General features: G+C 45.6%; 2 protein-coding genes across 17 annotated transcripts in view; one reads left to right on the top strand and one right to left on the bottom strand.

Annotated features, from left to right (window-relative positions):
- The window catches only part of PTK2 (protein tyrosine kinase 2), a 227,179-nt gene extending 224,698 nt beyond the window's left edge, over positions 1–2,481 (top strand). For all 16 annotated transcript variants that reach the window (XM_049819633.1, XM_049819642.1, XM_049819634.1 and 13 more), the window contains one exon: positions 500–2,481. In XM_049819633.1, coding sequence (XP_049675590.1) covers positions 500–712 — 213 coding nt within the window. In that variant the 3' untranslated portion in view covers positions 713–2,481. The remainder of the gene's footprint in view (positions 1–499) is intronic.
- Positions 2,482–3,104: 623 nt separating this feature from the next.
- Positions 3,105–5,039, bottom strand: RPLP1 (ribosomal protein lateral stalk subunit P1). Its single transcript, XM_049819880.1, has 4 exons — positions 4,841–5,039; positions 4,646–4,720; positions 4,119–4,236; positions 3,105–3,225 (listed from the first exon to the last, which is right to left on the bottom strand). Exons 1-4 carry the CDS (start codon positions 4,910–4,912, stop codon positions 3,146–3,148), a joined length of 345 nt encoding a protein of 114 aa, XP_049675837.1. The 5' UTR covers positions 4,913–5,039; the 3' UTR covers positions 3,105–3,145.
- Between the last annotated feature and the right edge of the window lie 9,952 nt (positions 5,040–14,991).

Raw genomic sequence — 14,991 nt, 5'->3', positions numbered from 1 at the left:
AACCTTGAATGAGTGTGATAATGAGAACACCAGAGAATGGTTCTGTAAGTGCCATCTTAAGAGAATCATCCTGACTTAGCTGTGTGGTTCTGCTAAGTAATCTGTACCTGGCTTCTTGACCCGTTTTGTTTTTTCAAGCTACTTCAGTAACAGTAATAAAAAGAGTGGTGATAATAGGGACCTGGAAACCTGTAGCGAGGTGTTAACTGAAAGACATGGGTTAAAATCCACTGTTAGCAATTTGGGTCTTGGTGCCTTTTAACAGTGGGTGGCTCAGCAGCTGACAAGGCTGCTCTTGATCTCCACACAGCATAGAGCAGCAGGTGCCAAAATTCCATCTGCTCCGTGTGGTGCCCACAGAAACGGCCCCAGCTTCAATCAGAAATCTCCAGCAGGAGCTACTGAGGGAGGGTGGATAGCGCTGTTGCTCTGTAGTACCGCTGCTTTGAGTGCAATGCTTCTAAGAACTTGCACAGTTGACTGCATCTTCTTGTTCCAGATTGAGATGGCACAGAAGCTGCTGAACTCGGACTTGGCTGAGCTCATTAACAAGATGAAACTGGCACAGCAGTACGTCATGACCAGCCTGCAGCAGGAGTACAAAAAGCAAATGCTGACAGCCGCTCATGCTCTGGCTGTGGATGCCAAAAACTTGCTGGATGTTATTGATCAAGCCAGACTGAAAATGATCAGTCAGTCCAGACCGCACTAAGTACTGAGGGAAGAATTCTGCTTGCGAAAGGATGTTACTTCACCTTCCACCAGCAGTGAGGATTAACCCAGTGTAGTCCTGGCTTTCCAGCGCCTCTTGCTTCAGCAGACCTGACTGACCGCTGTTGGTTCTCTCTCATTACAAAAGTTTAACAAAGTTTTTATCATAAAGCCAAGCTGGTCTGGGATTCAAAAAGTGGCATTATCACAAGATGAAGTTTGTACAAAAGCCCTCGGGAAATCACAGCTATGGAGCGCAATTCAGTTTTATACCATCGCATGGGACACGCTTAGCCTAGAGCTGCCACAGGGTTACGGTCTCGGAGCCAAAACTGTTCGAGCAGCAGATCGGAGAAAGATATTGTGAAGTGAAGAATTCGGGGAAACCTCAGGGCTGAGAATTCTTGCCCACAGTATATGAACTATCCAGACTGGAATTTTTTTATTAGAACACTTACGTCGCAATATGCTAATCACAATTTACAGAGAAAGAATAAAAAGCTATATTTTCAAGACTTCAGTCATTTCAAGACAAACTAAAGCCCTCTTCATCTTCCTGCCTTTTACTTTTATGTGAATGTGTGAAGCATTTGTTTGGAACTAGCTGTAGAACACAACTGAAAACTCTCGTCTTTTTCACCAGAATAACGTGCCAGTTCTTTTGTAGCAATGTTGTTTTCCTTGGAAGCAAAAATGCTGCTTTGTACCAGAGCAATTCAGAGCTGCATTTAGAGGAGTTCTGTAACCATTCATGTCCCCCATTTTTATATAATTTATAAAGACAGATTAAAGCCATGTTAAATATTTTAAACCCACTGTAGTTAACTAACCCATCCTTTTGTCTATCTTGCCTGGGAGGAGTTACAGTAGAGCAGTGTAATTAGATTTTCCTTGGTTTTCCAGTTATGCCATCTGTTCTGTTAAAATAAAAACCACACTCCCTTTTTTGCTGTTGAGGGATATAAATTATTCTCAGGAAGAATATAATGAACTGTACAGTTACTTTGACCTATTAAAAAGGTGTTACCAGTGAAATTCTGGCTATATTATTTTGTGCGTGTGCGTGCTGCAGAAGAAACCACTGCAAGCTTTCTCTGCTTGATGTTTTTTCCCCACCCCAATCCACAAGCTTTTAAGAATTTCACTTTTGCAGGACGTAAGGAGCAACAGTAAGCATCCAAGATTGAAAGTCTTCCAGAAAACAGTTTGTCTTCCAGGTGTGGAGCACAGGGAACCAAATCAGTGTTACCATCTGTGTAAATGACCTGTAACTACTTGGTGTCATTCCTTACACTCCCTTAGACTTTTAAAATCAATTTTCCTAGGGGAAGGTTTCTTTAAAAAGGGGGGAGGGGCATGTAGCAGTTGAGTGGTTTGCAGGAACTATTCTGGAAGCTCAGTAGAGAGTTTGCAGCAGCAGGGCGTTGTGTGGAGTAAGTTCTGCCGTGGGTGCCTGCATCTTTCAAAAAACAAATGAGCGCCAGTTTTGTGGGAAGATGGGACAGTGCAGAGTGCATCAATTTTTGGCCTAGATGTGGGACAACCCTCCTACGCAACTTTGGAGTCCTTCTTACACACTTGGAATATTTTGCTAACACATTATTTTAATACTTCAGAACACACATTTGTAGGGACAGCCCTTACCTTGTTCTGTTGTTCTGGAAAAGTCCTGTTCAAAAGTTATTTTAGAAATACATACTTTTAAGTTACTCCTTTCATATGCAAAGTTAGACAATCTTCAAAGCAGTTTTCAGAAATGCTCCTTTTTTTCTGGAAAGGCAAAAAAAGTTACACACCTTATACAACCTAGGCTTGGTGCCTAGCACTGCAAGACTCAATCTGCTTTTACATCACAGCTGTTCATGAATAAATAGTATCCTAGCTTTAGCCTCTCACAAGAGCCTTTACCTGAGAATTGCAGCATTTTCCCCACTCTTCTGCTCAACAACTGTCCTCCACTGTGAAATGCACATAATCCCTCCTGTACCACAGCCCTAAGCTGCCCCTGGGCTTGTTACAATTACCCATCACTAGAAACTGCCCGAGATGGAAGCTGCTCTGTGGCCAGAGCGTTAACTAGACACACTGCAGCTTCAGCAAGAGGCTGCAGCACCAAGCAAGTGGTAGCACTTTTGCCAAACACGACCACATGTTGTACCTGCCCAGCCGTTACCACATCCCATGCTCACTGGGATCACATTTCCACCTTTGTCCATACACTATAAATGCAGTTCAGAGCTGTAACTGTCACTGCACTATGCCTATGTTAAATATGAAGAACCAACAAAGAAGGCTGGAAAACCATAGATTAACATGTGATGACAGCAGTTTTGGTACCTACAGGTCATCCTTCACCCACTGCCCTTCACATGCATCCACGTAAGAGACAAGAGTACAATTAAATGTTCTTTATTACAGACAGGTACAAAACTAATTAGTCAAAAAGACCAAAGCCCATGTCATCATCAGATTCCTCCGACTCTTCTTTCTTTTCCTCTTCTTTCTTCTCCTCAGCTAGAAAAGGAGAAAGGAATCAGGATGTTTCCATTTTATCAGCTCATGAGAGTCACATGCCACAAAAGACTTCACATACTATGACTAACATCAAGAAGCAAGACCTGAGCAATCCTAACAAGCTAAGCTAACAACCCAAGGAGACTAGTGTTTCTACTCCTAGGAAACTGGTTTTGTGCCTTCAAAATTAATTCCGATCAAATCTAAAAAGATTTACAAAGCAGGTGCTCTCCTTAGCCATCAGGAGGAGATCCTGATGATATACAGAACCAGCCTTAATTTATAGAATCATAGAATCATTTAGGTTGGAAGAGACCTTCAAGATCGAGTCCAACCATCATCCATGCCCACCAAACCATGTTACGGAGTACCCCGTCTACACGCTTTTTTAATACCTCCAGGGATGGTGACTCAGCCACTTCCCTGGGCAGCCTATTCCAATGTCTGACAACCCTCTCAGTAAAGAAATTTTTCCTAATATCTAACCTAAATCTCCCCTGCCGCAACTTGAGGCCATTTCCTCTCGTCCTATCGCTAGTTACTTGGAAGAAGAGAAAAGACCAGCACCCACCTCACTACAACCCCCCTTCAGGTATTTGTAGAGAGCAATCGGATCTCCCCTCAGCCTCCTCTTCTCCTCTTCCCCCACTGCTGAGCACTGGGGAACAATCACCTCCCTGCTCCTGCTGGCCACGCTATTTCTGTTACAGTCTTTCTAAAGGGGAGGGTCTGTGTTGCTCTAGAACACCCACATATACACTAAGAAGCACAAACCACATTAGAATTGCAAGGGGAAGCACCGAGCTGACTCTCAAGCTGACAACGGGTAGCTTTTTAACCCAAGTATTTGTTGCAGCTGAAGAGGACAATGTCAGACACAGAAGCCCACTTACCAGGGGCAGCACCACCCGCAGGCGCAGCACCACCAGTAGGAGCAGCTGCAGCCGGAGCACCACCACCACCAGCTCCTACATTACAGATCAGGCTTCCGATGTCGATATTAGCTAGAGCCTAGGGAGAACAAGCGGCAGTAAAGTCTCGTTAACACAGGGCACGTGGGGCAGCTTCGCTTCAGTCCTGCGCACCTGCTGGGTCATGCCATGAGTGCGGTGACGAAGCCGCACGACGACAAGCCACCAGCCTGCTTCGCTCCCACCAACGCCGTCGGCGTAACTCGGCGCTTTCTGCAGTCGCCAAGAACAGCGCTTCAAAGCCAAACGCGCAGGGATCTACTGCCCAAGCCGGCACCGCCAGGGAGCCCTCGCTCGGCTGTGACCCGCCCCCGGCAGCCCCAGACGCTTCCCGCCGCCCCCGCCTTCTCCCCGCACTCCCCCCGCGCTGCCCCACGGACCCCCCTCCGGCCAGCCCCCGGCTCGCCCGCCGCCAGCCCGGCCCGGCCCGGCGCTCCCCTCTCGCCCACCTTCGCGAAGAGACCCGGCCAGAACGGCTCCACGTTCACTCCGGCGGCCTTGATGAGGGCGTTGATCTTGTCCTCCTGCAACGACAGCGGCGTTCAGCAGCCAGCCCGGCCCCGCTCCCTCCCGCCCCGCGCCGCCGCCGGCCATGCCGCGGCTCGCCGCCATCTTGTGGCGGCGGGGCCGGGGCCCGCACTCACCGTGACGGTGACCTCGTCGTCGTGCAGGATGAGGGCGGAGTAGATGCAGGCGAGCTCGGAGACGGAGGCCATGGCGGGGGGAAGGGGCGCGGTGCCAGTCGCCGGGGTGGGACGGCCTTAGCTTCAGCTGAAGGACACAGCACCTTGGGCCGCCAGGGAGGAAAAGGGGCGCCTGCCTCCGAGGGACCTTTATAATGGCGCCCCGAGCCAATCGCAGCCCCGGCGAACCGAGACGCAGCGGCGTCGTCAGCGCCGCTGTCCAACCCGTGACGGGCAGGGCAGCCCTGACCAATGCCGTCGGGGAAGCGCTCCGCCAATGGCAGCGTACCGGGGGACGACGGGAGCGTCGGCGGGGCTCGGATGGGCGTAGCAGCGCCACAGTGCCCACGGCCCGGCCCGCGCGGCCTCCTACGGCCGCCGGGGGGCGCTGAGGATCCCCGCCCGCCTGCTGCCGCCGCCGCTGCTGCTGCCGCCGCTGCTGCTGCTGCCGCTGCTGCTGCCGCTGCCGCTGCCGCTGCCGCTGCCGCCGCCGCCGCCGCCTCCTCCCCCTGCGGCCCCCGAGGCGGGTCCTGCCCGTGTCCCGACGCTGCGCGGCGCCGCCCGGCTCACTGGAAGGGCGCTTGCTTTGCCGGGCGGGCAGGCACGCTGCCGGCTTCTCCGCGGCTGTAGGAGCTCCGGGGTTCGCCGCGTTAAAGACGTTGTCTCCTCGTCGGGGTCTTGTGTCCCCCTCTCTTCTTGTCAGAAAAAAAAATAGTCTCACGAGGCGTTGTTATTATACGCAAGAGACGGGATATGGACTGTGAACTACCAAAAAGAAAAAAGAAAATATAACACGCAATACTCATCAGAGCTGACACGGCTGACGTAAGGATTGACCAAGCGGTTAACGCGGTGGACGGGAGTGGCTGGGCCCTGCTTGTTCTGTGTGTCCAGCAGGGTCCCCAGACCTTCGATGGAGATGGTACAAACTAATAACATTTACATCAGAACACAGAATTGCCAAGTTTGGTTAATGTTCTCAAAAAGTCGATATGTACCATGTTCTTCATTTAGTCACTGCTGTTGTTTAGGGTGTCATTGCGTGGCTAAATGTACAATTTTCTGTAATGCGTATATGTAAAAAAATTTAAAACCCAAAGGGTGTAGAATGAGCCCTTTGTGAAAACTTCACGCTTCCCGACTTCTGCATAACTTTGTAACCTTATGAGCCTTAACAGATTCCAGCATTTCACTGTGAAAGAATAATCAGATGATGAAAAATAAATGTTCTCTGATTTTTATGTGTTTTTGACAGATGCACATCCCTCGAGAGTCACGCAGCGTACAGTTTATGTGCCATACCGCTTGCTCAGTCCTGGGACACGGGATGGATTTAGACCTTTGAGAAGATGCCTGTACGATGGGCTGAATCAATCGTGCTCTGTTGTTCTTTCGGCAAAGGAAGCCCCCTTCAAACTGTGGTCCAGGTAACAGAAAGCAACGGAGATGTTTCAGCTGAGTCAAATGCAGCTGAATCAGTCAGGACTGTGTATTTTTATTTTAAATGGTGAACTGGCAAGATGTGCATGTCTGTCATTCCTTCAGAAAGATGGGAGATGGGTTTGAAAACATTTTTTTCAAAAGGAGCATGAGAAAATAGTTATTTTGAGCAAGACATGGGTACTTGACTGAATCAAAATATCTCCCCCACCAAAACAGAGCTTTATTTTCTATTTATATGCAATCAACCCACTTCCAGACAAGAGCGAACTTACTTAAAATAAACAGCATTTTTCAGAATGTTGTTGATGTGAGCTGCCCCGGAGCTGGCCCAGTCCACAGCAGAGTGGCAGATCTTGCCATATGGGGGGGGAGGTTCCTGAGGCAGGGAACTGCCAGGGCACCACAGAGACCCACCGGGAGCCAACAGACCTCGCAAGAGATGCTGACAAGGCCTGGGTGTTGCCAGAGCAACTGTGGCCACCCCACACACCTATAAAAAGCAGCCTAGGGCACACTAGTGTGGCAGTTGGTGCAGGAAGGCCATTATCGCCCTACCAGCTCAATGCTGGTCAGTTCAATTGGTGGTCATCACCCTCCCAGAAGGAGCTTAGCAATGGTATCCACCCAGCAGAAAGCCACGTCCTCTGCACTCGCTAGAACAGATGTGGCAACTCAGAGCTCCCAGGAAAACATGCAGCCATCCAGGTCTCAGGCTGCAGGGAGTGGCAGGGCCTTTCACTGGTAATGGACAGCAGTAGCAAGAACAGCTGTGTGAGGTGTGCCCAAGCGGATGATCTGCTCAGCTTGGTGGCAGAGCTACAAGAGGAAGCAGAAAGGTTAAGGAGCATCAGGGAGTCCGAGAAAGAGATAAGACTGCTGCAACCATGCTCTGCACTCCCTGAGACAGAAACAGGAACAGCCACCAGAAAAAAAACCCACAAGATCAAGGGATGCTGTATTCCCCCCACCCCTACTGCTGAAGGCAGTAGCTTAAAGGACAGGAGTGAATGGAGGCAAGTCTACTCTCAGGTTGGCAGGTGAATGCCCTCCTTGCCTACCTTGCCTTCCTGGGTGGAACAAGTATGGGGCTGTAGATGTGGAACGCCAGTCAATGGATGATGTGGATGATGATCCCGCTGCACCAGACACGTTGCCAAGGTCAGAAAGGCCTGCCCCCTGTATCATGACCACCTCCGTGAGGAAGAAAAGACAGGTTATAGTTGTAGGTGACTCCCTTCTGAGGGGAATAGAGGGTCTGATATGCCAGACAGAAGCTCCTCTGGAGGACCTTTCAAAAATAAGCTTGAGCAAAAGAATTCAAGGATTTGCAAAAAGCCTGAAAGCTTAGAATCCTAAAATGACAATTTTCCATTACCAGCAAATTGTATCCAACAGCGCACTACTGTAATGCTCCTTCATAAAACTCTGAGGATTTATTAGACTATTACAAGTAAAAACTGAGGTAGGCAAAAGAGACTTGACCTCTTGTATCCATCCTTTCCTCATGATCAGAAACAACTCAAAGTTTCACTAAATGAAGGTTTGACATTCCTTACTGCTGGAGATGAAAAATGCAGTGTTGCAGCACTTAACTTGTGGATGCTTAACCCTTTTAGTGAGGTCACCAGCTCTGAATTTAAGCATTTACTTAAACTTCCTATACAAGGCACAGGGCAAATGTCTACATTTTTAGTACCTAACTCAAAGTAGCAAATAAACGCATCCTTCCATTAGGACATAATACCCTGGAACCTCTGTCATTGTTAGGTGCTTGAGGATGGGATTTCACAAATGACTCGCATGAACCTGCCTCATCTGTCCCTCACTCCAGTGTTGCCATGGCCTCCCGTGCAACAGCACTCAGAGCTGCGCCGATAGGTCCATGAGATGATCTGACTGAAAACTAGCAACATGGAAAGAAAAGATTCCTTTTCAATCAAATGAACTTGCCAGTGGTGGTGGCCTGGGAAATGAGCAACTGATGTGTGCAAACAAACAACAGAATTATGGGTTTAGTAGAGACTAGTCATAATTTGCTTATAAAGGAAGTTCATATATAGTATATAACTATGTTCCAAATATCAGGAAGCAGAAACTGGAGTTTGTTCAAGGGCATCAGGATCTCAGAGTAACTCCTACTACAGCACCTCTGGAAATGTACAGCTTGTCAACAGGCTAAAAAAAGCTGCAGGAGACCCAAGCTATTCAAATAAGAAAGATTCCCTCCTAAGTGGATCCCACACCAGATTACATTTATATATGTGAGAAAGGAACTGAAGATTAGACCAGCCCATATAAGGAGCTGCTCAGATAGCTATTACTTTGGGTCTAAAGGTACTGCCAGCTAGGAAACCCAATAATGTTAGATTCAGCATCTGAAACATCTGCTTCACTGAAAACATCCTGCTTTAAACAGAAAGTAACACATTTTGCAGGATTTAAATAGTAGCTACATATCAGTGAACTCTTTAGACAGTAGAGGAAATCTAGCTTCACTGAACTTGCAGGTTCTCTGTATTCCAGAGATTCTTGTGGCAATGATCAGCATGTTTAGTGCTGTTGTACTGAACCTGAATACATTTGGGGACACTGTGCAAGCATTCCTATTGCTTGTGGATACGAAGAAAGGTGAATGATGGGGGCCAGCCTTTTCTATTCTGCTTTAGTGGTGAAAGTAGGAATGCAAATTTGTGTGGGCCCTACCAGAGAGAGGAGGAACACTGGTACTGGTTCTGACATAATAGTCCTTAAGCTAAAAATTATTAAAAATGCTGAAGCATTATTAAAAAATAAAATACGAAAACCTAGAATTTAAATGTGACATTCACAAAAGCTTAGGCTTTGATTGGTAAAGTTGATTAAATGAGATTTGCCTACATCCTTGCTTCATGGCTGTCTTGCTACATCTGTTGAGTAACACTGATAAGGTTGCTTTGTAGAGGCTCAGAATAAAGTTATGATGAAAACAAATCGCTATGTAGTAAGTAAGCTAAAAACCAGTTTTTCTGCTCCCCAAAGCTTTTTGAAGCCTAGCTATCCAGTCAGGATTGCTGGTTAATAAATCTTAATTCCGAGGGAGACCCAGGGGTAAGGTCTAAAAATTTGCAGCAGAACAGTCTCCATTCTAGATGAATCTATAGCAAATAGATGGGGGCTTAAAACAAACAAACAAACAAAAAAAAAAACCCAAAATGTACATGCTTCTGTGTATTCTATGATTCCAGGGTAGTGAGTTACTTCCAGGGTGATGAGTTACTGGGACTTGGTCCAGAAAACCAATGTTCTGGTTTAGGATGGTAATAAAACTGCATTGCTAGCAAGCTGTTACAGGATAGCTCAGGAGTGTCTTCATGATAAACAAAGAACTTGGGTATGAAACATCCCTGAGGTGGATATTTTACACTTAGGGGATGGTAAGAAGCAGTGGCAGAGATATGGCTGGACATGCTTGTGCATTACTTACCAGCCAAGAAAGGAAAACGTCAGCAAGGTGTGGATGAACTGAGGTGATTCTTCCTTTCTTAAAACAGCCTTTTGCCGGCTGTCAAGGCTGCACTTTTTCTGTGACCAATAACTGACCATAAGTGAGTTATTGATGGCTTGGGGGCCTTTGCCTTCTGCCTGCACCCATAGTTTCAGGGCCTTTGCTGTTATCCCACACTTAAACATCACAGCATAAGACCCCTGGCATGAAGGTCCAGTTCACACAGTAAGCTCTTATGCAAGTTGGTAACAGATCTGACAAACCAGGACTGGGGCCTTCTGGAGTTAGTATAAGGCCTATGGCCTGATAATAGCAGGATAATAGTATTTTCACCAGACATTGGATACAGAATTGCTTATACAGGTGTATGTTTGGGTTCAAAACAAGTTAGCATTAGAGTCTGCTTAGTGATTGTTCTGTGGTTCTAGAAGACTGCATCATATTGTGATACTAGGAAAGCAAGAACAAGTAGGATGATAGGCAAAATGGCAAAGTCTTTATCTGTGACATGAAGACAACATTTCAAAACAGGAAACAACGCGTGATTTAAAAACTTAGCCAGGTATAAGACCAGCAGGTAGGGAAGTCATTTGCACACCCAAAAAGGAGAAAAGATATGACTGCCTGATGGAAAAGTAAAAAAAAAAAAAAAAAAAAGCAAGTTGCCCTTAGCCTCTAAATCAGCTTTGTATTGACTGGAATTACTTGCATCTTCTGTGTAGACACCATAGTCTAGACACCACAGTCTCCTAAGAGCAATCACTCTGTGACAGTGAGAGGATTTAAAAGTAGATAAGCCATTTTAGGTTGTCTTTCTTACTACAGTCCACCTTAATCTCTGTACAGTTCCCTTTCTCTAGTGGTTATTTTTTTCTTGTTTAAACTGTTTAAATAGTCTAAATTGTTCTTTGGCCCTGGGAGGATCCTCATTTGGCTACACAAGCCTATACCACATGGCTTTAGCAATTAGCCATACTAATGAACTTCAGGTTGTTGATCATCATCAACAGGGTAGGAAGGCTCTACAGAGGGATCTGGACAGGCTGGATGGAATGGGCCAAGGCCAACTGTATGAGATTCAACAAGGCCAAGTGCTGGGTCCTGCACTTGGGTCACAACAACCCCATGCAGCGCTACAGGCTTGGGGAAGAGCGGCTGGAAAGCTGCCCGGTGGAAAAGGACCTGGGGGTGTTGGTCAACAGCCAGCTGAATATGAGCCAGCAGTGTGCCCAGGAGGCCAAGAAGCCCAACAGCATCCTGGCTTGAATCGGAAATAGGGTGGCCAGCAGGAACAGGGAAGTGATTGCCCTGTACTCGGCGTTGGTGAGGCTGCACCTCAAATACTGTGTTCAGTTTTGGGCCCCTCACTACAGGAAAGACATTGAGGTGCTGGAGTGTGTCCAAAGAAGGGCAACGAAGCCGGTGAAGGGCCTGGAGAACAAGTCCTGTAAGGAGCAGCTGAGGGAACTGGGGTTGTTTAGTTTGGAGAAAAGGAGGCTGAGGGGAGACCTTATTGCTCTTTACAACTACCTGAAAGGAGGTTGTAACGAGGCGAGTCTCAGTTTCTTTTTCCAGGTAACAAGTGATAGGATGAGAGGAAACAGCCTCAAGTTGCACCAGGGAAGGTTTAGATTGGATATTAGGAAAAATTTCTTCGCTGAAAGGGTTGTCAAGCACTGAAAAAACCCAGTTGTTGAGTGAAGTGGTTGAGTGACCATCCCTGGAGGTATTTAGAAGATGTGTAGATGTGGCGCTTAGGGACATGGTTTAGTGGTGGACTTGGCAGTGAGGTTTATGGTTGGACTCAATGATCTTAGGGGTCTTTTCCAACCTAAATGATTCTATGTTTCATGCCAACACCTTCACCCAAAGATTAAAGTCTTCCTGACTCCCAAGGGAGGGAAGGTGTTGGCAGATAATCACATTGGCCTGATTTCATTTGAGTCACTGTTTATGTGCTGTTAACCAGAACAGTCATCCCCTCCTCCAACTCTTTTCCACTGTTATTTGCAGTTGTGCCTACTGTGCCATACTGAGTCTGGTGGGGGTTTTTTGGAATTTGAAAAAACAGCTGTAGACCAGTAAGTTGTTTTCTCCAAGTTTGTTCATGAACAGTCTCAGGCACAGTATTTGCTTCCCTTATCTTCTTTTGGGAAACTAGTTTTCTCCCCAGCTGTGTTTTTGTTGTGGTTTTTTGTGGGGGTTTTTTTTGTTTTTGGGTTTTTTTTCCTGATTACTAGGTTATTACAACAAAGAACAAAACTCTTTTACTACTTAAAACTGTAATAATCAGCATACCTAACATATCCCCAATAGGTGGTGCTGCATCTTTTTGATAGTGTTTAATTGTTGTATTGTTGGCTGTGATCACCTAGAAAAGTTAAGTCTTTCTTGAGTGAACTGAAGTTAGTTAGTACTCTAATAATAATAATAATAATAACAACTACTTTGGAATTTTTTTTTATAAATAAGTATTGCAATTCAATTGGCAAAAGAAATCGAGTGTAGATTTGTAGCTTAGTAATTAGGACAGTCATCTGGTTCTAGAAAGACAAAAAGCAGGTTTTGGTCCCTCTACCACAGATTAATTGTAATTAAATCAGTAATTGTAAAATAATAAATAGACCCTGGGAAGGGGATCAGAACCCTCAAAGTCTTTGTAACCATGTGAACACATTATATCATAGAGCCATGGTCTTCTCCACTTTGTTCTGATCTCACTCATTTTACATTCTTACATAAAGCAGAACACAGAATATGTGAGAAGTCTAATGCACACACTCCAGGATAACATCTTTCTCCAAGGCTTTCGATATGGTTTCCCACAGCCTCCTCCTAGAGAAACCGATGCCTTACAGTCTAGCCAAGTGGTCTGTGTGTTGGATGGGGAACTGGCTGACAGGCTGCACCCAGAGGGTGGTGGTAAATAATAGCTCCTTTTCAAACTGGCAACCTATCACAAGTGATGTCCCTCAGTGATTGCTATTGGGCCCAATGCTATTTAATATCGCCATAAGTGATCTGGATGATGGGATCAAGCATACCCTGGTGAAGTTTGCTGATGATACCAAACTGAGTGGGGAAGTGGACACTTTGGAAGGGAGAGCCACCCTGCAGGAAGACTCGGATAGTCTGGAAGAGTGGGCTAACAAGAACCTTAGGAAGTTCAACAAAGACAGATGTAAGGTCTTGCACCTGGAAAAACATAATCCAGGAGTGCAGCACAGGCTGGGATCTACCTGGCTGGGGAGCAGCTCTGTGGAAAGGGACCTGGGGGTACTCGTGGACATCAAGCTCAATGGGAGTGAACACTGTGCTGCTGCAGCAAAGCAAGCCAACAAGATGCTAGGTTGAATCAACAAGGGCATCACCAGCAGAGGTAAAGAAGTCATTATCCCACTCTACTCAGCACTTGTCAGGCCACACCTGGAACACTGTGTTCAGTTTTGGTCCCCACCATACAAAAAGGATGTGGACAGGCTGGAGAGGGTCCCGAGAAGGGCCACAAAGATGATCAAAGGACTGTGAAGCCTGCCATATGAGGAAAGACTGAGAGAACTGGGTTTGTTCAGCCTTGAGAAAAGAAGGCTTAGGGGAGACCTTATCACCACGTTCCAGTATTTAAAGGGTGCCTGCAAAGAAGATGGAGACTCCCTTTTTACAAGGAGTCACATGGAAAAGAGAGGGGTAATGGATACAAGTTACTCCTGGGGAAATTCCAACTGGACACAAGAGGAAAATTTTTCACAATGAGAACAATCAGCCATTGGAATAATCTCCCCAGGGAAGTGGTGGATTCCCCAACATTGCACACTTCTAATATTTGGCTGGACAGGGTACTGGGCCATCTTGTCTAGACCATGCTTTTCCCAAGAAAGGTTGGACCAGCTGATCCTTGAGGTCCCTTGCAACCTGGTATTCTATGATCTTAAAAGTTAGGCCAGTTGAGAGATGGAAAATGTAAGCTTAAATCCCCTCAGAGTCAAGAATAAAATTTACATCTTTCTGCTCTGAATTAAATTTTTCTCACTGTATCATTATCAATGACTAAAAGGGATTTATAAACTGTGGGCTTTTAAAATTAACTTAAAGAGGGAAGGGTTGTTACTTAGTGAGATCAATGTATGTTTTCTCATCAAAAGAAAAGCCATATTGTTTGTCAGTAGCCTATTTGCATATAAAATATTTTGCCCAGATTGCTCCTCCTGATAGAAATGATTTTTAATAGCTGTTCCTGAATACCATCTTTTCTTCCAAAATTATTAGAAAATGCTCATCTTTTTAAACTAATAATTCCTTATTTGAGACATATCAGTTCTGGGGAACGTCAGCTTGAAATCCAGCAGTTATCATAGGTATTGTGTCCAACAGTCACTCCTTCTTTTCTTTAAAGAAACCCGATTTTAAGTGTTTAAGCAGTTCTTATACTACTATATAGTCATTAATATAGCATTTAAAGAGCATGTACAAAAGAATGCTTTTACAGAGCTTTCAAACCACTTTTTAAAACCAAACCTTTTCAAAAACTGAGGTCTTTTTGTGGTGAAATTGCCTGGTAAGACATAATTAGGTTTCCCTGTGCACCAAAACATTATTTGTTGGTGACAGAAAGCATTAGAAATAAAGCAAGTGACATGGCCCAAAATGAGTGTGCGTCCTGTTACTTCAAGAAGTGGTAGAAGAGAGCTGTAACTCTCCTTTCCTTAGTAACACAGAAATAGTGCTGGAAGTGTGCAGTAGCATGAAAATAACCTGCAGGAACAGCAGGACTTCTACACAAGAAAACAGTGCTTAAATAAAACTATTTAACTAATTTATTATTTAACTGATTGTGCAAGCCTGCAGTCATGTATACACAGCGATAAGCCCTTTTGCTTATGAAGTGCTAAATCCACAAAAATCAGCTTTAAATCAATATGAGTATATTGCACTCTAGGATGTTCCAGGTATTAATTGCTGTTTTGGGGATCTCTGTTTTCCAGGGAATTTCTGAAATCAATCGCAGAGTATCCTGTGGAGCCTGAAAGAAGTGTGGGATATGTGTTTACTGTTTTGTGAAACCTCCCCTTATATTTCACCTATCTTCTGTTGCTTGTTAGCTTGTTATTTTCAAAATGCTAGCAGAGTACCATAATCCACTTTTTTTTTTCTCTTTTGCAATTGTGTGAGGTATCCAATGAAGTTC

Source organism: Accipiter gentilis, chromosome 2, assembly GCF_929443795.1.
Source record: "Accipiter gentilis chromosome 2, bAccGen1.1, whole genome shotgun sequence".
NCBI lineage: Eukaryota > Metazoa > Chordata > Aves > Accipitriformes > Accipitridae > Astur > Astur gentilis.
Note: the sequence above shows the minus strand (reverse complement) of the source record. Positions and strands in the feature narration are given on the sequence as shown.

What these genes read in the sequence shown, in the direction of transcription:
- RPLP1 (XM_049819880.1), bottom strand. Translation starts at nt 4,912, where the DNA reads ATGGCCTCCGTCTCCGAGCTCGCCTGCATCTACTCCGCCCTCATCCTG. An exon ending in ACGACGAGGTCACCGTCACG is followed by an intron (nt 4,721 to 4,840) that starts GTGAGTGCGGGC and finishes CTGTCGTTGCAG; the next exon opens with GAGGACAAGATCAACGCCCT. An exon ending in TGCGGGTGGTGCTGCCCCTG is followed by an intron (nt 3,226 to 4,118) that starts GTAAGTGGGCTT and finishes CTCCTTTTCTAG; the next exon opens with CTGAGGAGAAGAAAGAAGAG.